Source organism: Anastrepha ludens, chromosome 2 (assembly GCF_028408465.1).
Source record: "Anastrepha ludens isolate Willacy chromosome 2, idAnaLude1.1, whole genome shotgun sequence".
NCBI lineage: Eukaryota > Metazoa > Arthropoda > Insecta > Diptera > Tephritidae > Anastrepha > Anastrepha ludens.
In genome coordinates, this window is record NC_071498.1 from 172,487,574 (window position 1) to 172,511,894 (window position 24,321).

At 36.7% G+C, this 24,321-nt stretch overlaps 2 protein-coding genes across 2 annotated transcripts; both read right to left on the bottom strand.

The window, feature by feature from the left end:
• Nucleotides 1-1,935: 1,935 nt before the first annotated feature.
• On the bottom strand, nucleotides 1,936-3,625 carry LOC128855802 (E3 SUMO-protein ligase ZBED1-like). The gene is made up of 3 exons (XM_054090992.1): nucleotides 3,511-3,625; nucleotides 3,355-3,417; nucleotides 1,936-3,161 (listed from the first exon to the last, which is right to left on the bottom strand). Exons 1-3 carry the CDS (start codon nucleotides 3,569-3,571, stop codon nucleotides 1,936-1,938), a joined length of 1,350 nt encoding a protein of 449 aa, XP_053946967.1. The 5' UTR covers nucleotides 3,572-3,625.
• An 8,091-nt stretch (nucleotides 3,626-11,716) lies between these two features.
• On the bottom strand, nucleotides 11,717-13,998 carry LOC128860484 (uncharacterized). Its single transcript, XM_054098054.1, has 2 exons — nucleotides 13,623-13,998; nucleotides 11,717-12,151 (listed from the first exon to the last, which is right to left on the bottom strand). The coding sequence occupies exons 1-2, from the start codon at nucleotides 13,984-13,986 to the stop codon at nucleotides 11,766-11,768; spliced, it is 750 nt and encodes a 249-aa protein (XP_053954029.1). The 5' UTR covers nucleotides 13,987-13,998; the 3' UTR covers nucleotides 11,717-11,765.
• Between the last annotated feature and the right edge of the window lie 10,323 nt (nucleotides 13,999-24,321).

The following is a 24,321-nucleotide window of genomic DNA, read 5'->3' on the forward strand; positions in this document are numbered from 1 at the left end:
TTGAAACAGTTCCAATTATAACCAGTTTAGTATTCCACTTGCTCATTATGCGACCCAAGAGGGCAACACTGGCAGCATCGATTTTGTAAATTCTTAATATTTCTAATAGGTAATCATGCGGCATTGAATCAAAAGCTTTTTTGTAGTCAATAAAAGCAACGCTTAAATTCCGCCCTCTTCTCAGAGCTACTCCTGAAATTACAGTGTCTATAATAAGCTGATCTTTACAGCCCATTGTGCGCTTCCTGCAACCTTTCTGTTCTTATTTTATTTTATTTTGTTTTATTTTATTTTATTTTTTTGTTTGGCTGATGACAAATTCAATTTGAATATTTCGACCTGCCAAGAAACTGAAAATTAATTTCTTTTAGAAATAATATTTTTTTTCGAGTTTTATATTTTTCATTAAATTTTTTTTTAATATTAATCGAAAATGAAACTTATTTTGAGAGCTTTATATTTTCTCTCAGCAATGAAAAACAATTTTTTGTATTTGTATGTTTTTGGTAGATTAAAAAGCTCAAAAAGCCAAGCCTCAGTCACTGCATCTGAAGTACCTTACGCTCGTGGTAGCCGAATGGGTTGGTGCGTGACTACCATTCGCACGAAAAATGAAACACCAAAATTAAGAAAAACATTTTTCTAATAGCGGTCGCCCCTCGGCAGGCAATGGCAAACCTTCGAGTGTATTTCTGCCATGAAAAATCTCCTCATAAAAATATGTGCCGTTCGGAGTCGGCTTGAAACTGTAGGCCCCTCCATTTGTGGAACAACGTCAAGAGGCACTCCCCAAATAGGAGGAGTAGCTTGGCCAAACACCCAAACTGGGTGTACGCGCCAATTATATATATATATATGTATATACGCTCGTGGTTCCCACGACTGCGACACAATAATGTACGTCTTGGCGGACTGATATGAAATGCAAAGGTTTCGATTATCCAAAACCCGCTCTAATTCAAAATTAAATATTGACAACACGACTTTGCGAGTTATAATACTTCCACTAGAGCTGGCAAAAGATCGATGTTTGTCCACATCGATGTTTTGATGTTTTTTATTTGAAAACATCGATTAATCGATTAAACATCGAAGTTAGTAAAAGAATTTTTTTTTTTTCATTTATTTAATATTGACTTCATTATTCAACATATATATAAAAAAATAACAAAATAATGTTTTTCAAACAAACTTAAATTAACAGTATTTTGATTTTTTCAAAACAAATTAGATTACGAAAATATTATTACTTAACTTAACACTATTTAAAGCTTTTAAAAACAAATGAAATATCCAAAATATAATGATAACTTAACATAACAGTTTTGTGAGTTTTTCAAACAAATTAAATTATGAAAATATAATGACTCAACTTATCAGTTGTTTGAGATCCATTCATTTTTATTTAGGAAAACCAGCATATCCACATTTTTTGGCTTTAGTGAACTTCGTTTTTCACTCACTATTAAACCTGCTTTGCTGAACATACGCTCACTTTCAGTTGACGTAGCCGGTACGCAGAGATATTTTTTTGAGCTCATCTTCAATGGCTCATCAGTCGAGATCTGAAAAAAGTTTAGTATTAATTATAATGCTAGATTTTATATAGCATGAATTACCTTCCAGTAGTCTAAAGGGTTTAAACTAGAGTTTATATTTTCCATGTTGAAGTATTGACGAAGGGTCAAAATCGAATCAACTCGGGAATTACGAATTTTTTGAGTTTTGTTTTTTTCCAAAAAATTAAGAAGTGGAGTTTTATCGCATAGTGGTGTTGGCAGGCTAGATATATTTGGAGGGTGATTTTCTTTGTAAAGTGGCGAAAGTTCATTTTCTAAAAATTTTTCGGCTTCTATAGAGTTTGTATTTGAAAAAAAACCCTCCTTTTTAAAACGCGGATCCAGTAATGTCGACAAACGAGTCACAGTTCTTTTTTCATATGGCAGTAGTCTTTGCCGTATGCCTTCCACTCAAATTATGCAAAAGTCCGCTAACCAATGGTATAATTAGCGAAACTGTTACATTAGAGCTGGATGATGTTTGTACCGTCGCATCCTCGAATAGTGAAAGAACCTGCTTTAAATCTTCCAGAACAGATAGCTCATCAACTGATAGAGGTAGTATTGCTTTCGGAGTATCTAACAGGACTTTAGCAATAGCTGACTTTGTGACCAAAATGCGCTCAATCATGTAGAAAGCACTATTCCACCTTGTAGGGCACTCCTGTTTTAGACTATATGGCTTCATTGGTTCCTGGGCTTGCTTAAATTTTGCATACGCTATTGAGCTGCTCTTGAAAAACGAAACTATGCTTTTGCACTTTCCCATAATTGTCTTAATATTTTCAAGGGAAAAACAGCTTTGGACAATTAAATTAATGCAATGAGCAAAGCAAGGCACGTTTCGCTTTTGTAGAATCTCACATGCTTTTACAACGTTCCTCGCGTTGTCTGTAACAATTGCGCTGACTTTGTCAATAACTTGCCATTCCACAAGGACTTCGCGCAAAGAATTTGCAATATTTTGCGACGTGTGGTTGGTTTCGTCAATGAGATTTTTGGTTGACAAAACAGCTGCTTTTAGCTCAAAGTTGTCATTGATGAAATGGCAAGTGACTGTCATATAACTTTCGTTAGCCCGTGACGTCCAGCAATCTGTTGTTATAGCGCAATAGTCCACTCGGTCCAGAATACAGTGTAATTTGTCTTTCATATTTGTGTAAAAGTCTTGCATGCATGTGTTTCTCAATTTGTTACGAGAAGGCAGCTCGTAGCGAGGATCCAATGTACTGACAAAATTACGAAATCCTTTGTTTTCAACAACTGAGAACGGTCGCATGTCGGAGCATATATAGTGCATTAGTGAGCTATCAAGACTCTTTTTCCTAGCGGAAGATGCTTCGTATTTTTTTTCAATGAAGGACAAAATAGACCCTGAAGATTTCGGAAGCTCGCTAACAGTTAATCCTGCATGCATCCGTTTCAGGTGTCCAGCCAAATTAGTGGTATTGCCACATGTTATATATGTTTTTCCACACTGAATGCATTTAGCTGAACTGCCATCCTTTGATTTGTTAAAAAATTGCCATACAGCTGACTGACCGTACCTTGTTCTTTTTGCTGGGTTTTCTTCTTCCACCTCCTTTGAGCTCGTCTTTGAAACTGCAAAAAAAAAAACAAAAAATAATTTGTAGTATTATATATATGTATGTATGTACAAGTACTCTTATACACCTAGTCATCACTTTGCGTTGGGTATACGTTCCCAAAAAGTACGACTCAAAGCGACGTCTAGGTGTAGATATTTTGTATTAACAATACGCACTCAGCTACATACATAAAACGATAATCTTACCTTTGCCACTAGAACTTTCTACAAACCGCTCCATTTCAATCACTGCCTGCCAACACCAAAAGCCTAAAATTTAATAATTTTCATATTAAAATGGTATACTTAATCAGTTTTTTTAATGTAGAAAAGTTTTTTAATGCATAAAAGTTTCTTACTTACCACTTTCGTTCCACGTGCAATTACTAAGTGATGGTACAAAATTTGCGAAAACATCGAACATCGGTTTACGAACATCGATGTTTCATTTTCAAATTGAAACATCGATACATCGATATAACATCGATATTCCGCCCAGCTCTAACTTCCACAGCATTAAACTAAACCCGGCAAAAAAAAAGAAGTGACTCATACGCCGTGTCTCACGTATTGAAATGGTCTCAAAGCAGTCAATGCGCCCCATAAATCATACAAAATTAAATTCGTTGTACTAGTACTGGACTGTCCCTATACAATTACATACTTATCAAAAAAAAAAAACATTTTTAGGGTCGCCCATAAAGCTTTCGGATGTTTAGGTCGGAACTCCACGCAAATTTCTCGAGTGCGAATCGAATTTTTTCTTTCGAACGGAGAGTACAGCGGCTTCAAAAAAGAAACATACTTGGAACTCCTTCTATCATTTCCATTGCACATATTCAAAGGGGTTCACGATGTGGTCGTGCGGACTACTGCACCAACTGTTTCTGTTTATTCTTCTGCCCACAATGCACGCTTCCTCTACTTCTCGCTCGCCCCACGCCACTCTACACAAAGCGAACCACAAAATGAGCATTCTTAAAACATTAAAATAAAATTAAATCAACTGAGCAAAGCTGAGTGCAATTCGTTTTAATTTAATTTGTAGCAAAACCAAGAGACATACTTTTCAACCGCTTCCCTTTAAATTATTCCAGAACTACACGAAATCCATGCTAGTAATCCATTCTATTTGCATTCATTACTTTTTTCCTGCATAGCCACAATTGCAGTTGCGCATTTGTATTTCCTTATTATCTCTTTGTCTTTTGCCAGTGCGTTTATTTTTTTTAATGCTTTTACATTATTTTTTGTATGTTTAAGTATTTATTTCTTTTTTATTTATTATTATTTTTTTATTAATTATTGTAATTAATTTATTTTTTATTTCTTTATTTTCTTTTCTTTTTTTAATTTTTTCAATTTTTTTAATAATTATTAATTATTTAATTTATTTAGTTAAGTTTTATTTCTTATTTATTTATTTTAATTTTTTATTTTTTTTAAATTTGCTTTTTCTTATCTTTTTTTTATTACTTATTTCTTCATTTATTTATTTATTTTTTTTTAATTTTTCTATTTAATTGTTTATTTAGTATTAATTGTTTAATTTATTTATTTCAGTATTAATTATTTAATTTTTTTTTTCAATTATTTCTTAATTTTGTAAATTTTTTTTAAATAATTTATTTATTATTTATTAATTAATTTATTTATTTCTTTAAGTATTTATTTCCTTTTCATTTATTTTCTTCTTTTTATTTCATTATTGATTTATTTCTTATTCATTTATTTATTTAGTTATTTTTGATTTTTTTTTATTTAGTTTATTTTTTTTTTCTTTATTTCCCTTTTTTATTTATTGTATTTATTTTTTTTTTATTGATTTCTTTTTTTTTTTAATCAATTTGTTTTTTTATTAATAATTATTTTATTTATTTATTTAAGTATTTATATCTTTCTAATATATTTATTTGCTTTCCAATTTTATTATTTATTTATTTTAAATTTTTTTTTTACTTATTTACTTTCATTTCATTTACATTTATATATTTTTTATAATTTATTTATTATTAATCAATTAATTTATTATTCTTTTTTTATTTATTTATTCATTCATTTACTTAGTTTTAATTTTTATATCTTTCTTTATTTTTTTTATTTATTTTTTATTATTTATTTATTTCTTCTAGTTGAACTCATTAGGAGCAATTGGCGCATTTCGGGCAAACAATTTTTTTTATTACTTCCATTACTTACTACTTTACTTTTACTACTTACGTGGAGATTTCGAAGTTTTCTTTGTGAAACATTAAAATCTTTTTTTTCCCCCAGAAAGGCAGAACAGTCAAAATCTCCTTTTATGATGCCATATACAAGGTTAAGGAGAGTACAAATCGGAGGATTCAGACTTAAAAGCAGTAAATGAGCATTTTGTGATGGATGGTATTCTTCTTCTTCCCGTAGTTTCTTTCTTATAATAACAGGCGCGAGTTAGAAACACTAAGCCCTTCTCCATTTGATCTTTCCAACGTAGAAAAGGTCTTCCTCTTCCTCTGCTACCACCAGCTAGTACCGCATCGAAGACTTTCAGATCCGGAGCGTTTGTATCCATTCGGGCGACATGACCCAGCCAATGAAGCCGCTGGATCTTTATTCGCTGCACTAAGTCCATGTCGTCGCAAAGCTCATACAGCTCATCGTTCCATCGTCCCCAACGCACAAAGATCCAAAATTCTTTCCCAGAATCTTTCTCTCAAACACTCCAAGTGACGCCTCATCGAATATTGTTATCGTCCGAGCTTCTGCGCCGTGTGTTTAGATATGATGAGAACCTTATAGAGTGTTACTTTGGTTCGTCGAGATAGGACGTTTAGACTGCTACTCCTTGTTAAACTACTATGTTTAAGCAAACCTATTAATCTGGCTGACTCTTGTATCCCTAAGATCATCAGTATCATTCGAGAACGATGAGCCGAAGTATCTAAACTTAGTGACATGCCATGCGTGGCAGTGACAGAGAAGATATCTGATAGACTCTTCCTCCTTCTCATTCTAGTAGCTTCTGCATTAGTAAAAAGGCGTTACTTTCAATCTTTAAGCATGTCCACCTAGGAGACAGTGGCTTGTGAACATAGCAATCAACAGAGAGGCGCTTTTCCTTGACTGTTTACGTATCGCCTTTGAGCGCTTGATGTCCCATTTTGGTCAATATGTTAGGCACACAAACTTTCATCGCAATCGGTGGTATGCTTTAGCAGTCCCCTACGAATGCAAGACAAATACACAGCCTCACACTTTGGCTGGAAATTTTGAAACCTACAAATTAAAAGTATTTAAATTAAATAAATATTTATTTGTATTTGCATCAAAAGTGGTGAATATTAATATAAATACTTCATGTGGCAATTGTAAAGATTTGCTTCCTACAAATTATCTTATCAATTTTTCAATTTTCTCGTAAAATTTTATGGCATTCCATTTAAACTTTTTCATAAAAATTTTAAGAGTTTCGAAAGTAATCGAACATGTAAAATCCTTTGTACAAATGCATTTAATTTAATTTCAAAGGAAATGTCTGTAATAGGAATTTATATGAAATAAGTTTTTATTTCTGAATACTAAAAACGTACTTACATGAATTCCTATTGCAGATGTGCCATACACATATACAAATATAGAGCCTGATCGTTTGTCTTATAAGCGGTTGAAGTAATTCCTTCTGCATAAAACTGTATTCTTACCAATGCATATCAATTTTGTTTAAATTAGCCATCAAAAGCATAAATTATATGAAAAGTCATACTTGTATACATACAGTCATTCACAGCTTATTTGATACAGATACGATTTCTTTGTAAAGTGTTCTATATAAAGGGTAGTTAAATTTTAAGGCCCGATGCAGAATGTAAACCACACGTAAACGTAAAGCTTTTTTGTGCATTTCATTTGACATTTTTCAATTTAAGACTAACTCAATTAGAATTGTGTAAAGATACACAATCGTGCAACGCGTTAAAGTTATTCAGGCTTATTATGAAAGCGGGCGTTCGAATCGAAATGCATATCGCGCACTTCGTTATTTTTTCGGTCAATGTAAGTGTCCAAATGTGCGTACAATCGGAAAAATTGTGCAAAAGTTTGGGCAAACCGAGACTGTAGGAGATTTGAAAACACCAGTGCATGCTCGTACACCTCGTACTGCAGAAAATATTGCTGCTGTTCGCGATAGTGTGGTTGAAGAGCCGTCCACCTCAACTCGTCGTCGTGCCCAACAATTGCACCTCTCACGCTCGTCGTTGATGAAATTATGCATAAAGACTTGCATTTACACGCTTACAAGGGGCAATTGACTCAAGAACTAAAGCCTCTTGACCATTTCAAGCGTCGTCAATGGACAGAATGGCCTTGTGTAACACCCTTCCTTACACTCGTGCAATAACAGTTGGGCTTGTTGTTGTTGATGGACTTTTTGTTTTATTGCCCTCCCTTCCAGTGACCTGTAAAGGTTCCAACAATACGTGCGAGACATTGGCGAGAACATCCTCACAAGTATCTACTTCGACGTTGTACAACTGCCATGTTTTTCTTGCTGTAGTGCGTGTAGTTAATCCATATTCTTTCGACTAAAGCATAGTAGTGCGAAGCAATGGATGTTTTTATTGCCTTGAATGGGATAGGAACTGACATCGCCTTCATTGTTTATAGAGCCGAACCTTTTCTTGCTAGCTCAGCTGCTGACTCATAATTCTCTATATTCCTCTGACCAGGAACCCATATCAAAGTGACTTGAAGCTAATGGTCAAGCAATTCTAGTTCCTCCCTACACTGTAAAACTAGTTCGGAGGAAGTGGAGTTGGAACTAATGCCTTGATAGCTGTTTGGCTGTCTGAAATTATGGCTACTCTTGCACCCATTTCTTGGTAGTGTTTCAGTGATTTCCATGCCCCTCTGATTGCTAATAGTTCCGCCTAGAACACGCTGGCTCAGTCAGAAACTGTTATAGATTTGGATAATTTGAGGGGCTCTGAACAAAGGTCAGCACGCACACCGCAGTTCATCTTAGAGCCGTCAGTGTAGATTTCAGTGGCGAATTTGCCAATCATTTGCTGCTTTCCTCTATTTGGCTCTCGGTGGAAAGCATACCGTAAAATCTTTCTTGAAGTTAAGGGCGGAGATTGTGAAGTCTGATTTATTTTTAAGCCTTCCTCTAGGAGGATCTTGCTGTCATCGGACGATCTTGTTGTTCAGCTTCCTATGTCTCTGGGTCTCACCGCGCTGCAATTAACGACTGTTTTTATTTGTTAGTCTAACGTTAATAGACGGATTAGTACATTAAGCGATTCAGCAGCACAGTGCTAAGCGCTCCTGTGGTTGATCTTTGTACCTTCTTCAGCTTAGTTTCGTTGTATTTCTTTTCTATTGCGGGAAACCAGACTAATGCCGTATATGTTAGTATCAGTCCTACAATGGCTGTGTCGGACCACTTGGATAATTTTGGTAGACCCCATTTTTTCCTCAACATTCTTTTACACGTGTTAAGCGCTATATTAGCTTTCTTCACCCTGTATTCTACATTGGGCCTTCAGATGAGTTTAGAATCTAGGATAACAACTGGGTTAAGTTAGGATGAAATGGTTGCCCATAGAAAGGGCACACTTGCACAAAAATCAAAAATTCATCCTTCATGATACCATTGTAAAGGGGATAAGAAAGCTGGTAAGAAAGATAAGAGAATCCTCCTCTTTTTTTGTTGAACGATGACTTATTTATGGTGAAGTTAGCCTCTACGTACTACTGATGAAATTCATCAGGTTTTTAATATCCATGCTTGCTATATCAACGGGCGTGGCAAGGAGATGAGAGCCAAGATGCCTAAAACTTTCGCAGGGCAGTTAATGAGAATGTTCTGAAATGAAAGAACTCGAAGTAATTTTGAGTCTCACAGCATGTATACCACGCGGCCAATGTCCTGTAAGATCACCCACCAAATTCAAGTGGGTCTGACCGGCGCTCGCTGAGTTGGGACGAACCGCACCTCTCCAGGAGGAGACCGTAAGTCTACGCACCCCCCTATCCTCTCGTTTTTCGGGGTAACTACCTCGCCAGTCCCTTGTCCAGCCAGCTCATCTGCTTCGCAGTTTCCTGCAATGTCGCTATGGTCAGGCACAAAGCCTTATAACGAAGAATTCGGACCCAATCGAAAGTGAAGTCATGCATTCTCCAACCAATTTCGGGTGTACCATCAACGAATACAGGGCCCTGATTGCCACCTAGCTGTTGGAGTAGATACTAACCTCCGTGACAGTTATTCCACAAGCGAGCAGCCAATCAGCTCCCCTACTTCGGAACCGGTAGCCTTAACTTGAGTCTGATGGGGAGCTCCTTGCAGAATACTCCTCTGCCGACTCTTCCATCTAATTTTGTGCCATCCATGAAGAGGTTCATCAAGCCCTGCCCTTAGGATAATACCCCAGTATTTTGTCTGTTGGGCTAGCGTAAAACTAATGTCGTCTAATTTTGAGACATTAAAGTTTGGTATCATGGGTTTTACTCGGGTTCACACTTAAACAACAGTCTGTGCCCCAATTGCTGCGTACTCCCAGTGCTCCTTCCATGATCTCTCTGATCTGATTATTGCTGGAAAAATTATTGAAACTATGATCACTATGTCATCCGCTTATCTTCTTCTTCTTGATTGGCGCAATAACCGCTTACGCAATTTCGGCCGAGTTAGGCGATGAGCGCCAGTCATTTCTTTCTCGTGCTAACCGGCGCCAGATGGAAACATCAAGTGAAACCAAGGCGTTTTACAACTGATTTTTTCAACGTAGAGGAGTCTTTCCTCTTCTTTTGCTACCACCAGCTGGTATCACATCGAAAACTTTCAGAGCCGAGACGTTTGTTCCATTCGGACGACATGACCCAGCCGTAGCAGCTGGATCTTTATTCGCTGCACTAATGTCTATGACGTCGTAAAGCTCTTACAGCTCATCGTTCAGGAAGTCCAAAAATCTTCGGCAGAATCTTTCTCTCAAACACTTCAAGAGACGTCCTCATCGGATGTTGTCATCGGCCAAGCTTCTGCGCCATACGACAGGCCGGGCATGATGAGAGCCTTATAGAGTATTTCATGTTGTTAAATGCAAGAAAGACGACTAGTGGGTAGTGTTAGTATTCTATGCTTCTCTCAGTCGAGCTTAAAACCTCATGAAGAGCCGGCTCAGTTGAACTTCAAGAATGATAGAAAGAAGATTGCGCCCATCAGAGAGTGCGTGACGTCACGTTTTTCCAGGTTGTGCAGTATGGCCAACCATTTGCTCTTCGCAATAAATTTAGTGCTTTTTTATACCCAAAATGAGAAAATTTTTAAGTTTGGTGTTTGTTTCATTTTTTTTTTTTAATTTAAAGCTGCCGACACTGTAAGTTAAAACAAGAACTGTATTTTTAAACAAAATATGGTTAAAAAAAGGCCACTCTGAGAAGATTTTAGTGCTAATGAAAATTACTTGGTTCTTATAAAATTTGATATTTTGAAAGTGTGAATTTAATTTTTTGCTCCTTTTAAGGTTATGCAAGAATATTAAATGTTCCTCTCTCAACTCTTCTTAAGATTGAAAACCTTTTTACACATTTTAAAAGGCGTTTGAATTTACTGAATGCGGACTAAGACCATAGAGGTGTAATCGCTTCGTCCGGTCCTCAATCCTTAGTGGGACATAAGGCATCAATAGTAAAAATATGCAACAAAATACCAGAAAATACTGAAAAAACCATAACGACATTTTTACAAAAAGAGTACCTTATCTTGTTTTAGAACCTCAAATATTATATACCAAAAAAGTCGTTCTCTTAACAAAAGAGTTTCTTTTAACAAGAAAACTGATAAGCTAAATTATGTTCCATAACACAAATAGTTAACTTGTACATATAGTATATTAAAATAAAACGCACATTTTAAAGACAATTTGTCACGCATAAAAAGTTCTTTAAGTGATTCAATAGAAATTTTGTGTTTTATTTTCTTTAAATGGGCATTTTAGTGCGTTTTTATATCCAAAGCTAAGCAACACTGCAGTAGCCAGAGAGATATTTGACTGCTGAAAACTGAAGAACACCAACAACAACTGCAATCGCGGGCAATGCTACCAGAGGTTAAAAAAGTAAAGCTAAATAAATCTGAGTGAATTATTAAAGAAATTTAAAAAAAATGTATTGTATATTTTACAAAACTATTAACATTACTTTTAATTAGAACGGGCTGGACAAATGTCATGAAGAAAGAACTAAAACTCCGAGACTAAATAACAAAAACAAAAATGCTAAATCAAGTTACGAAAATGGTAGTCTGGCCATGCTGGTGCTAAAACGACGTAACTCATTGTCAAATTCGCTGGGAGCAAAGTAACGGTACCACTATAGGAGCCATCTCATTATTCTATCCGTCATGGTTGAACTTAGTTACTTGTTTTTGCTTCTTAAAAAATTTATTAAAAACTCTATTTTAGGCATATTAAAGTAATTTTTAATTTCTCTTAAGTACTTTTTGATAATTTTTTAAATTGTATTTTTTTTTTTCTTAATAAAATACTTAAAAGTTCTATTTTAAAATAAAAACACAATAATCCGCATACTAATGGGAAAAGTAAATTATTTTTAAAAATTAAAATAATTTATATTTATATTCCACATTTCACACCGTTAGTATCCATTTCGTCTTCAGGCGTTTCATTTTCCAATATAGCAGTAGCATTTGCCGAGTCCACTGAAATGTGATGGAAAATCAAACCATCTCTGCCAAATCGCAAACAGCCGAAAGAGAATTGCATCAAATCGTACAGAAGTACGCGGAGCAGAAGAGTCGCGCACATATTTACATTCCGATTGATGAGTCGAATATTGTCTATGCGCAGGCAAATATAAATCGGTAGTGGTGTCAGGAGCGGCATGCAAGCGGCGGGTGGTGCAATTAGAGCAATGGTCCTACTAAGGCTGTAGCGTTCATTAAGGCACATATCGAGCCGTATTGCCAATTCTGAGGGAATGAATCGCGCAGAGAAGCAAACTGTGAATGAGAGGAGAGGCAAATTATGTTTAATAGATAAGGAACTTTTTTGCTGTATGTATATTTTTGTAGATGGAAATGTAGTTTATTTTGTGTTTCAGAGAGATTACTTCACCGTGACATTCATTCATTGATGTTAAAAAAGAGGTGAGCGTCTCCATGGCAATACAATTAACTGCAACAGCAAATTTTTGTTTATATTTTTGTTTATCGCACCCTAAATACAAAAGGGTCATAACTCAAAATGTACTTCTGCTCAAATATGAACGAGACGTTATCAATAAAACGGTCCGCGGATGACATATGGCAAAAATAAATTTTTTGTTTTTTGGTAGGACTGTTATAAGCTTACATGGCAAATTTCAGCGTGATATGTCACATAGTTTGTTTTCTGTGCTACTGTAAAGAAGTCAAGCTCGAGTGTGGAAAATTTTGAGTTGTGCCCCTTTTGTATTTAGGGTGCGTTATGTAAAGGGTGGTTAAATTCCAAGGGCCGATGTTGAATGTGAACCACACCTAAACCTCAAGCTTTTTTTTGCATTTAATTTGACATTTTTCAATTTGAGACTAATTCAATTTGAATCATGGAGAGATACACAATCGAGCAATGCGTCGTCAATGGTCAGAATGGTAGCAGGAAATGGCAACAGAGAATGACCAATTTTCGAAAAAATCATCGTCAGTGATGAGGCATATTTTCACATCAGTGGATTCGTCAATAAGCAGAATTGCCGCTTGCCGCATTTGGGCGAATGATAATCCAAGAGTGATTGCCGAAAACCCAATGCACCCTCAAAGAGTGACTGTTTGGTGCGGTTTATGGACCGGCGGCATCATTGGGCCCTATTTTAATTAATTTCCTAAAAAAATTTTATTTGATTCAAAATCTGCATAGGCCTTAAAACTTAACTACCCTTTGTAAAATGGAGCATTTCAGTTAGAAAAAAATAGAACTCGAATTATGATTTTTACAAAATGAGTCTGCATGCCAAAAATCGCTAAATTTGATTCCGTCAATTTTCAAAAAAAAAAATTTTAATAAATGCTCGAATCATAGGTACATTCTTTAGTTTCATTGTAGAACTCGGAACTATAGAAAAAATTCTAGCAAAATCGAATGTGACGGTCAGAAAGGTGTTCAGTTTGAAAAAGCATAGATCCAAATTAGCGTAGAGAAATGGCTATCCATCAAAAAATGAAATATCTTCCTTTAAGCTGCAAAAACATTAACTCTTACCCTTTCTTTTTGAAATTTTTTTAGTAAACAGACTTGTATCAAGACTTCCACTGAATCAACTTATCAAAGCGCCGATCTCTGTTTGATTGCTTAATAAGAAAATATGGTAATTTACCTTCTCACTTTCACCTTCCTTCTCACTTGCTTTATCTGCCTTTATCTTTATGCTTTACATAATATACAATTTAAAATACATACACACATACATATATACATACATAAGTACCCACTCACAACTATTGTTCAGCGATTCGCCCAGTTTTAGTCCCAAACAACATAGGCATCCGCTGTTGGTGCACCGGCAGGGCTGCCATAGTTGTGTCAAGTCCACCACACTCTGGCCACCACTCCGCATATATTCCAGTGCAGTCGATTCTTGGCCCGTGCGTGGATCATAGATGACTAATCGAAAGGGACGTCCATTTGAGTTAGTTACAGCTGCAAACAAATCATTTTTTACTGCGCTGCTGTGATCCATCAATCCAGAGACGTTCAAAGCGAAGGCGACAGGGTTTAGTTGCAATAAAAGTTGTATTAATATCAACCAGTGGCGATTTTGTTGGACAGATGATACTTGAAGTGAATTCCTTATTTTCATTTTCTCAGTTGTTTCAACTAAAAATAATAATTAAAATCTAATAATTTTGGAATAAATTTGGCAAAATGTTATCAAAATTGAATGAGAACTTTAAAGCACTTCAAACAGGCATTTTATTACTATGAGAAAATAAATTAGATGGATAGTAAAGATTATGATTAAAAAGTTTCAATTTTTGAAGTGAAACTTCTTAGGCGTCGATGGACGAGCGAGAATGGAGAGTATAAGTTCAAGGTGATGCAACGTTTTGGGCATTTTCGTTCCGCGAGAGAGAAAAAATATGTAACGTAGAGGAAAAGGAGAGAGAGAGCTATACCTTATAAAGGGTGCGCCATGTAAAATATGCTTTTTGAATAGGCTATAAAAAAATCACTAATCAATATTTTTCCAAACTTTTTTTTTTATTTTGAAGATTGAACATTGTCATTTATGAATGAAGAAAAATATGGTTCAAATGACTGTCACGACTGGCTTTACAGTAGGCCATTCGATCAACCCAATTTTTAAGCACATTTTCGATTGTTTGGGCTCCAAATGAATGGCAACTTCGATTTCGTGTTTTAAAGCATCAATCGTCTCTGGATGGTTCGCATAGCATTTGTCCATAACGGCTCCCCACAAAAAATAGTCCAACGGGCTTAAATCACATCTCCGAGGCGGCCAATTGATATCGGAATTCAAAAACGGTAGCCAAAAGTTCGAGTGTAACTTTGGCAGTGTGACAAGTTGCACCGTCCTATTAAAACCAAATGTCGTCCATGTCATCCTCTTCAATTTTTGGAAACAACTGGTTGAGCATGTCACGGTTACGCTCGCCGTTTACTGTAACCGCGGCTCCTCGCTCATTTTCGAAAAAAAATGGCCCGATGATGCCGCCAGACCAAAAACCGCACCAAACAGTGACTCGTTGTGGATGTATTTGCTTCTCTACAGTAACGTGTGGATTTTCTGAGCCCCAAATCCGACAATTTTGCTTATTGACGTAGTCACCGATGTGAAAATAAGCTTCATGAGAAAATATGATTTTTCGGTAAAAATGCTCATCTTCGGTCAAACGATTTTCTGCCCATTGAATTCTCCTCAAAGAAGTGCGTGAAGTGTTCAATTCTTGAGAACGATGACGAGTTGAGGTTGTTGGATGTTCACGCACACTTTCGGCTACAGCAGCAATGTTTTCGGGTGTACGCACTGTAGGAGCACGTTCACGTGTTGTTTTATCCATTAACGATCCTCTTTCACGAACACGATTAACAAATTGATCCACGAACTGTTTTGTTGGCAAATCTTTTTTTTTGGACTTTTTTTTTTCAAATTTCTCACAGTTGTACCATCCAACAGCCATCAAATTCATTGTAAAACTACGGGAAACGGGCTCGATATTCATTTATATTTGATAGATATTTGCATCAAGTTTGATTAGTCAAGTGTGGCTAAAAGTTACACCAAATGTGGCTTGTCACATGTGATGAATATTTCCTTCATCGCTGACTACAAAGCAGTGGTAGAGTAAGCAGTTTAGCTATGCGTTTACCTTGTCGACAAAATCCATAACGTCAAACAGAGGTTATCAGCATATGCGAGGTATCTGAGGAATGTGTTATTTATCCGCCATTGGATGCCTCTCTCTTTTGCTTTTCGTTGCTAAAAGTAGCGCTGAAGACGTCTACTATGACAAGAAAAAAGAGAATTGATGACAGAATGCACCCTTGCCTTACACCACTTAGCACGTGAAAAGGGTCCGACAGTTTTCCCTTATCAAGGACGTAGCAACTTGCGTCAATGTAGCTCTCTCTTATAAGTGCAAGAAGCTTTTCAGGGATACCGATTCTCCTCAGCGCAGCCCTGATGGTCTCCCGCTTGACACTGTCAAAGGCTTTTTCAAAGTCGATGAACACGATGTAGGTTAGAATTAAATTCACCACATTGCTCAATGATAATTCTGAGGGTATTTATTATAGGTAATTCTAAGTCAATACAAAAATCGGCCTGGCAGGAGCTAATAGTTGCTTCCAGCTGGTGCTTTAGAATTATACGCGCACTAAGTTTAGCTACACCAGCGGCCTTGACAACCGCGCTGTTAGTTCTGCCTTCTCCAAACTGGATAAAGAGGCAAAGCGAATGGGTCTGGTGGTGAACGAGGAGAAAACGAAGTACCTCCTGTCTTCAAAAAACAGTCGGCGCACTCGCGTATGGGCACCCACGTCACTGTTGACAGTTATAATTTCGAGGTTATAAAAGGCTTCATTTATTTAGGAACCAACATTAACACCGATAACAACGTCAACCTTGGAATCCTACGTGGAGTCACTCTTGCCAACAAGGGCTACTTTGGACTGAGTAGGCAACTGAGCAGTAAAGTCCTCTCTCGACGAAGAAAACTAACACTCTACAAGGCTCTCATCATGCCCGTCCTAACGTATGGCGCAGAAGCGTGGACGATGACAACATTCGATGAAGCGACGCTTGGAGTGTTTGAGAGAAAGATTCTGCGTAAGATTTTTGAACCTCTGCACGTTGGCAACGGCGAATATCGCAGACGATGGAACGATGAGCTATATGAGCTTTACGACGACATAGACATAGCGCAGCGAATAAAGATCCAGCGGCTTCGGTGGCTGGGTCATGTCGTCCGAATGGATACAAACGCTCCGGCTTTGAAAGTATTCGATGCGGTACCAGCTGGTGGTAGTAGAGGAAGAGGAAGGCCTCCTTTGCGTTGGAAAGATCAGGTGGAGAAGGACTTGGCTTCACTTGGTGTGTCCAATTGGCGCCGGTTAGCACGAGAAAGAAACGACTGGTGCGCTTTGTTAAACTCGGCCAAAATCGCGTAAGCGGTTATCGCGCCAATTAAGAAGAAGAAGAAGAAGAGTCATCTCCAAGCTGGTCCATTTGAAAAGAACTCCTATTAACCAATTCTAATCGGATGAAGGTGAACTTCACACTTAATTGCTCTTTACTGTTAACTGCTCTGTTCGCTCTCACAGCAGTCGACTCCCACTTGCATTGTAACTGCGAGCGATGCATATGATATTCGCTATTAACTGCACCCGCTCTCCCAATAACAGCAAGCGATGCGTATGATCTTTGGTGCTAACTGCACTGGCTCTCACAGCAGTCGACTCCCACTTGCATTGTAACTGCATGGTATGCTTTAGAGTCGTATGTGTATGATGTTCGCTAGTTGGACAGCAGAGGGCATATTCGTTTACGTAGGAGGCGATTGCAGAAGTATCCACAAACATTTATTCGCTATCTCATACAAAATTTTATATTTTTGGATTCAAAGTTTTTATACTTTCATATATTCAAGTTACAAAGGAAAATAATAATACTGAAAAAACATTCTTTCATTTCATGTATGTATAAATCTCAAACCTCCGAGTGTACTTCTGTCATGCAAAAGTTCTTCATAAAAAATATTTGCCGTTCGTAGTCGGCTTCAAACTGTTGGTCTCTCCATTTGTGGAACAAAATCAAGACGCTGTTACAAAAAGGTGGAGGAGCTCGGCTAAACACTTAACAGAAGTTTATGCGGCAATTTATTTTTTTTTTTTTTGTATTTTTTCAAATTTCTTTTGGACTGCGAAAAAATCGTACAATAAATACGACTTTTACAATATCTTGACGATAGCTCCATGTAACTGAAGCGACAGTAATTTCAGCTATCAATGAAAGTCTCAGGAGCATAGATTGTGCCTATCCGAACAAACAGCCTGACAGAGAAACAGACCCAACAAAAACTTTAAACTCCTTCTTTGCATAGTAGTCACAAGCAAGTAATCGTATGAGCTGAAAAGAAAACTTTTACTTCAATATCGCTTACAGACACTTAAATTTTATTTATATGCGCGTAGATAAGTTAAAATTAAGTTATGTGAAAGCAAAACTAAAAGTCAACATAAAACCATGCATAACCTTAAATGTGCACGAACACACACATACATACATACTCGTATATTCAGACACATAAGAGTATATTTAGGCTATTGAATTCACTCCACAAGGATATCGCAGAACATCCAAAGAAATTTTGCTACACAAAAAACCGACCAGACTAGGCATTTTGCATGAAATTACGTAATTTCATTTCTGTCCTTCTTTATAGGTATGTTTATCAACTTTTTACAAGGAAATGACTGGCTGTCGACTGCCCAACAACACTTCGTAATTTATGCTGTTATGGCGATGATACTCTTAAGTCAAAGTTCATTTGTCTGGTTAGGCCATCGTTTGTTTGTCTCACTGAGCTTTATCTGGCCAGGCATCTGCATAAGTATTTTGCGAGCATCTACGCATTTGAACTTGTATTTGTTTTCGAATTTCAACATATGTACAAGGCATATGGGAGCATAAATGAGTGCAGAGACTTGTGCTCACAGAATTAAGTCACTTGAACTTTTTGCCAAAATCTCAATATTTTGTTTTTTTTTTGTAAATTGTTTCGTGAATTAATATAATAAAAATTACATATACTTATATCGATATATAAATTATAATAAAAATATAGCTTTTTGTATAACAAAAACCTTGTAAATAAAACCTCCATACTTTGTACAAAATTCAGAAAAATTTAAAAAATTTAAAAAATTTCAAAAAATTATCAACAAAATTTTAAAATTTTGTAAACAGAATTAATATAATTTTTCTGGGTATGCAGTTTTAAGTACATTAAATTTTAGTTTAATGAAGTGACAGCAACAAGTAGCTTGAAACTCTCTTTGATTTTAGACAATTTTCTGTTCAGGGGTTAGGGGTAGTCAGAGGCCCGAAAGAATGATGATTCTCAATATTTTTTGTTTTTGCTAGTCAATTGCTTTATTTTACAAAAATAAAAATATAGCATTAAGGGGTAACACCACTGTACACGCGTAAAATAAACTCCATTTTTAAAGAATTTTTTTTATATAGAAGGAAAGGGAAAACAATCACTCTGATTTGGGAAGTTATTACTTATATACTAAAATACAAAACTACAGAGTTTGATCGAAAAATTTTACAAAATGGCGGCATTGGAGACATTTTTGTAATGTGGTTTCTCTTGAAAGAGCTCCGCGGCACGCAGCACAGAGGGTGCAAATTTTAATCTGGAACAAAGAAACATTTTTTTTCTTAATCTAGGTAAGAATAACTAGAGAAACACGTAGGGGATTTAAAAAATATTTATTTTTGTGGAATTAGCAAGCATTTGGAGGAAAAAACTCTATTTTGGACTAAAAAAACGGCACTTAAATAATTGTAACAATCGTTTAAATTAATCTATCGAAAATCCCCTACGCTCTTCTCTTAAGAAGGTTATTATACAGACGTAGTGAAAAACCTGATTAAAAATATTTAAAATTGTTTGAGTTATGCTGCGTGCCAATTTCAGAAAACGTGTTTTGAGAAAAACGCGTTTAAAGTTTGGAAATTCTGAGAAGTCGTTAGGTAGCAGTCACTAACGCTTGGTTAAAAGCTTAAAATATTTATGAAATAAACTTCGGTAACGTACAAAACTTTTTGTTCTCTATTTTAAAAGGTTCAAAGAATTTTTTAAGCTTATAAAAAAAAATCAATTTTTTGAAATATCTACAGTGGTGTTACCCCTTAATAAACCATGTTTCGACTTGATTTTAGCAAAATTTCAAAAAAAAAATTACAAACTGTAAAACTTATCGCTGTTTGTGTGGAGCCTGTTTCTCCAGAAGTCCCTTTTCGGTGATCATCACAAGCCCTTGGAGTTTCATCTAAAGTCAATCGGACAAGAGAAATTAGTCTTATTAAGGGGGTCGGGCCATCTGGAACGCCGAAAAAGGGTATTTTTTGTGGTATTTTTTTTAAAGAAAGAAAAACAACTCAGCTCATTAATCTTTTGCGTATATTTGGACAAGCATATAAGCTGTATTTCGTATTTTTTTCACTTCAAAAACTAGCTAAATGACGAAGTTATCCCGGGTGCCACGTAGCGCGCTCTGACAGGAGTATCCAGTTGGCGGGCATGATAGCGTCGACGAGTCTCGTCTAAACCATGCAATTACGTCTTTTTCTTAATTGTTAGTTTTTTTTTGTTATGAATGAACCTCGAAAACAACAAAAAAAACTTTTGAAAAATATGTTTTTTTGCTTGTAGAAGCTGAAAATCAATTTTTGGTGGTAATTTTCGCGATATTCTAACAATAATATCAGTCTAAACAGTTAGTTTCTACTATTTTTGGAGGTTCACATAGAATGGTACCTAAAAATCTACAAAAAAAGCCATGAATCCCGTCGATAGGTTGAGTATTGCTTCTTTAATCCTGCCCGCCAGTTTCAAAAACTTGGTTTTGAGATAAAGCGCTTTGAAGTTTTCGGAACACGATAAGTTATGTACAGAACACTCACAACAATGAATGCCCATACACCGTACCAGGAGATCATCTTTCGAAAGGTCTTCATAGATCGGAAGAATGTGCTTTTCCACATCTGGTCTTATAACGCACGGCGGGTGGGTGAAAGTTGCTAGCTTTCGTTTAGCTTTAGCTCTTTGCCATTCACACCAGCTTTCAGCGCCCGCAGGACAACTTACTTGTTTAGGATTCTTGTCTGTCGAAGTGAAATGGTACAGAGTTGCCATAATTGTCTTTTTCATATCTCTGACAGAGTTGACATTCCTCCTAATGGCTAATCCGTAATATATTGTCAGTTTTTTTCTGAGCACATCTGTGAGTCTTCCTTTCCCACATTCGCTTTTAACAACGGGTAATTCATCACCATTTTGTGGAACAACATCAAGACGCACTCCACAAATAGGAGGAGGAGCTCGGCCAAACACCCAAAACGGGAGTACGCACCAATTATATATTCTTCACCATAAGGATTATTCTTTACGATACTTGAAAAAGTTTTAGAATTACCGTCACAAATGTAGTTGACGTATTTCACCCCGATTTTCTCTATCGAAATCGGAAACATTTCATTAATAGAATCTACTTCCATTTTGCCTGCTGTTCCTTGGTGATTTGAAGTGCAGTCAGTTTTCTTTGTGCTGTTCATGCCATTCTTGATACTCGTCAGTTCCTTCTTTTGATTTCCAATTCAAACAAACTTGCCAAAAAGAACTTTTCACTATAAGGTCTATGACTTTACCACTGCAGTAACCAATTAGCGTTGTAACACCGTATAATGACGTAAATCCTCGTCTTTTCCACGATCCATCTCCAGACTCTTTAAAATCACTTCGTTTCTTCATTCTTTTTCTTTTCTTCTTGGACCACTTTTTTGCTGAATTTCTCAAAGAATGTTGTTGCCGCTAAGTGTATATGATCTACTATTTTTTTAAACGCGTGATCTGAAAGTCCTTGACAAAGATCCATGAGACCACAAAATAAATTTAAAGCTTTATGACCTATCCCAAGAAGCCGCATGACAAACACAATTCTTCTGTTGATTTCAAATCCTGTGTGAATTAGAGGTCCCGAAAAGATGTAATTTGTTCCGCACGAACAGATCATGCCAATTTTGAAACCCAAACCTTGATGTTCACTTTCTGCAAATTTTACTTTGCTTTTGCAACTTTTGCAAACGAGAAACTCAGGGATGGTGCCAAAAACCGACAGACTTGAGTTACATCGACGATCACATCTTTCGAATTTGGAGTATTCAACTTTTTGGAGGTTGAGCTTTCACGTAATACCTTTTCATAATTTGTGTGCTGATTACCGTTAAATTTCTGTTTACGTGGCCTCGCAGAACGCTCAATTTCCGATTTTCCGCGTTTTGGATACATGATTCCGTACGAGATATACTACAGCAATAAATTTCAAATTTTTATCAACCGACTGAATATGCATGCTTCAAAAGCTTTACAAATGAATCGCAAAACAACAACATTCGAAAAAGCATCGTAATGTTCTTTTCTTTTTTTTTTCGAAAAAGTAACACGGCTATCCATTACACCTGCGTCAGAACTCGCTACCACTCAACTAGAGCAAATCCGAAACGCTATAACTTCTACAATTATAGAGCTTTGTCGGTAAAATGTTGTCCACATCTTCTACAATAGTTAATTGATTAAATAAAATAGTAATAAAAAAAATCGATTTTTTATCGCTCCAGATGGCCCGACCGCCTTAATATATAATCTCGTGCCTGATCGAAACTTTTTTTGCAAAATTAATAATATGGCAGCCGCGGAAAATATTTGTCGGATTTTCGAGAAAAAAGCGACAATCAATTGTTTAAAAAAACCGAAATTTTGAAAACAAAATCCTTCGATCAGGAACTAGTTTTTTATGTTCTTAATAAGCAATATAAATTTTATTGAAATCTACCAACATCTCATTCCGGTTACCGCATAACTGTAGTGTATTTCAATCAGAAATTCTGACTATCAGGGAAAGCCTTCTAGTCCTTAATAAAAGTGTCCTCACCACAAGAGATATAAACATTCAATATTCAGATAGCCAATCGACCCTGAATGCTTTATATCGGCCCCTAATATGAATAAGTTCGTGCGGACTATGAATAAGTTCGTGCGGTTTTACAACAGATGGCGTAACTTGATTATTATTCCATCGATCCACATTTCCAAACATTCATTGGAGAGCTACTGTCGTAAGGCACAAACGTCAGTATAAGTTTTTTATTTGAAGCGTAAACAACAATATTTTTACCACACTTGAAAATGTCGAATTTCGTGCCAAATAATGTGTTTTTGCGGGGAATTCTTCTTCATTATTTTAATATGAAGAAAAAAGCAGCCGAAAGTCATCGTATCTTGGTGGAAGTTTATGGTGAGCATGCTCTATCTGAGCGAACGTGCCAGAAGTGGTTTGCACGCTTTAAAAGTGGTGATTTTGGCTTGGAAGACGAAGAACGCGAGGGTGCGCCGCCAAAGTTCATGGATACCGAATTGGAGGAATTGCTCGATCAAGATCCGGCTCAAACGCAAGAAGAGGTTGCAAAAACTTTGGGAGTTGATCAATCAACCATTTCCAAACGTTTAAAAGCCATGGGAATGATCCGAAAGGTAGGCCATTGGGTGCCGTATGAATTGAAGCCAAGAGACGTTGAACGCCGTTTTATGGCATGCGAACAACTGCTTCAACGGCACAAAAGAAAGGGTTTTTTGCATCGAATTGTGACTGGCGATGAAAAGTGGGTCCATTACGACAATCCAAAACGTCGGGCAACGTATGGATACCCTGGCCATGCTTCAACATCGACGTCGGCGCAGAATATTCATGGCCTGAAGGTTATGCTGTGTATCTGGTGGGACCAGCTGGGTGTTGTGTATTATGAGCTACTGAAACCGAATGAAACGATTACGGGGGATGTCTACCGACGACGATTGATGCGTTTGAGCCGAGCACTGCGAGAAAAACGGCCGCAATACGCCGATAGACACGACAAAGTTATTTTGCAACATGACAATGCTCGGCCACATGTTGCACAAGTGGTCAAAACATACTTAGAAACGCTCAAATGGGATGTCCTACCCCACCCGCTGTATAGTCCAGACCTTGCGCCATCCGATTACTATCTCTTCCGATCGATGCAACATGGCCTGGCTGACCAGCACTTCCGTAATTACGATGAAGTCAAAAAATGGATCGATTCGTGGATTGCGGCAAAACCGACCGAATTTTTCACAAAGGGAATCCGTGAATTGCCAGAAAGATGGGAAAAAGTAGTAGTAAGCGATGGACAATATTTTGAATATTAAATTTGTAACCATTTTACGTCAATAAAGTTTCAAATTTCGAAAAAAAACCGCACGAACTTATGCATAGTCCTATAATATTAACTCAAAGACAGTAAAAGAAGGTATCGATGTTTTGACAGAACTATCACAGTACTTTGTAATAAACCTGCTCTGGGCACCGGGTCATAGAGACATAGAAGGCAACTGCAAAGCAGATGAACTAGCGAGATTGAGTACCACATTACCGATCCAACCAGACAAAGCGAACATACCTGTATCTTTAGCAACTTGCAAGATGCTTATAGACTAACACACCATCAGAGCTGCCAACAGGCTATGGACCCAGTCGTTGACCAGTGCAACAAGTAGAATAACGTGGCCAAAATGGAATAGGGGCCGCACAAACCGACTGTTGAAACTGCACAGGAAGGACATGAGGAATCTTCTTGGGGTCTTGTCTAATTCGCAGGCATGCCAGTAGATTGGAAGCTTCGGATAACGGCTATTGGAGAAGCTGTAACGACATTGGAGAAGAAGAGACTATAGAACACTTTTTATGCGGGTGCATGCCTCAGGATATAAGAACGTTTAATATTTTAGGTAAAAGCTCCCTGAATAACTTCACAGAAGTATAAATAAGAGAAACCCGAAAAGTATTTGTCCGGTTCACTTCAAAT

Excerpts from the sequence above, each read along its gene's own strand:
- LOC128855802 (XM_054090992.1), bottom strand. The coding sequence starts at position 3,571 with ATGTTCGATGTTTTCGCAAATTTTGTACCATCACTTAGTAATTGCACG. Across the intron at positions 3,418-3,510 it reads TTGCACGTGGAACGAAAGTG|GCTTTTGGTGTTGGCAGGCA; the intron begins GTAAGTAAGAAA and ends ATTAAATTTTAG. Across the intron at positions 3,162-3,354 it reads AGAAAGTTCTAGTGGCAAAG|TTTCAAAGACGAGCTCAAAG; the intron begins GTAAGATTATCG and ends TTTTTTTTGCAG.
- LOC128860484 (XM_054098054.1), bottom strand. The coding sequence starts at position 13,986 with ATGAAAATAAGGAATTCACTTCAAGTATCATCTGTCCAACAAAATCGC. Across the intron at positions 12,152-13,622 it reads CGAATCGCTGAACAATAGTT|TTTGCTTCTCTGCGCGATTC; the intron begins GTGAGTGGGTAC and ends TCTCATTCACAG.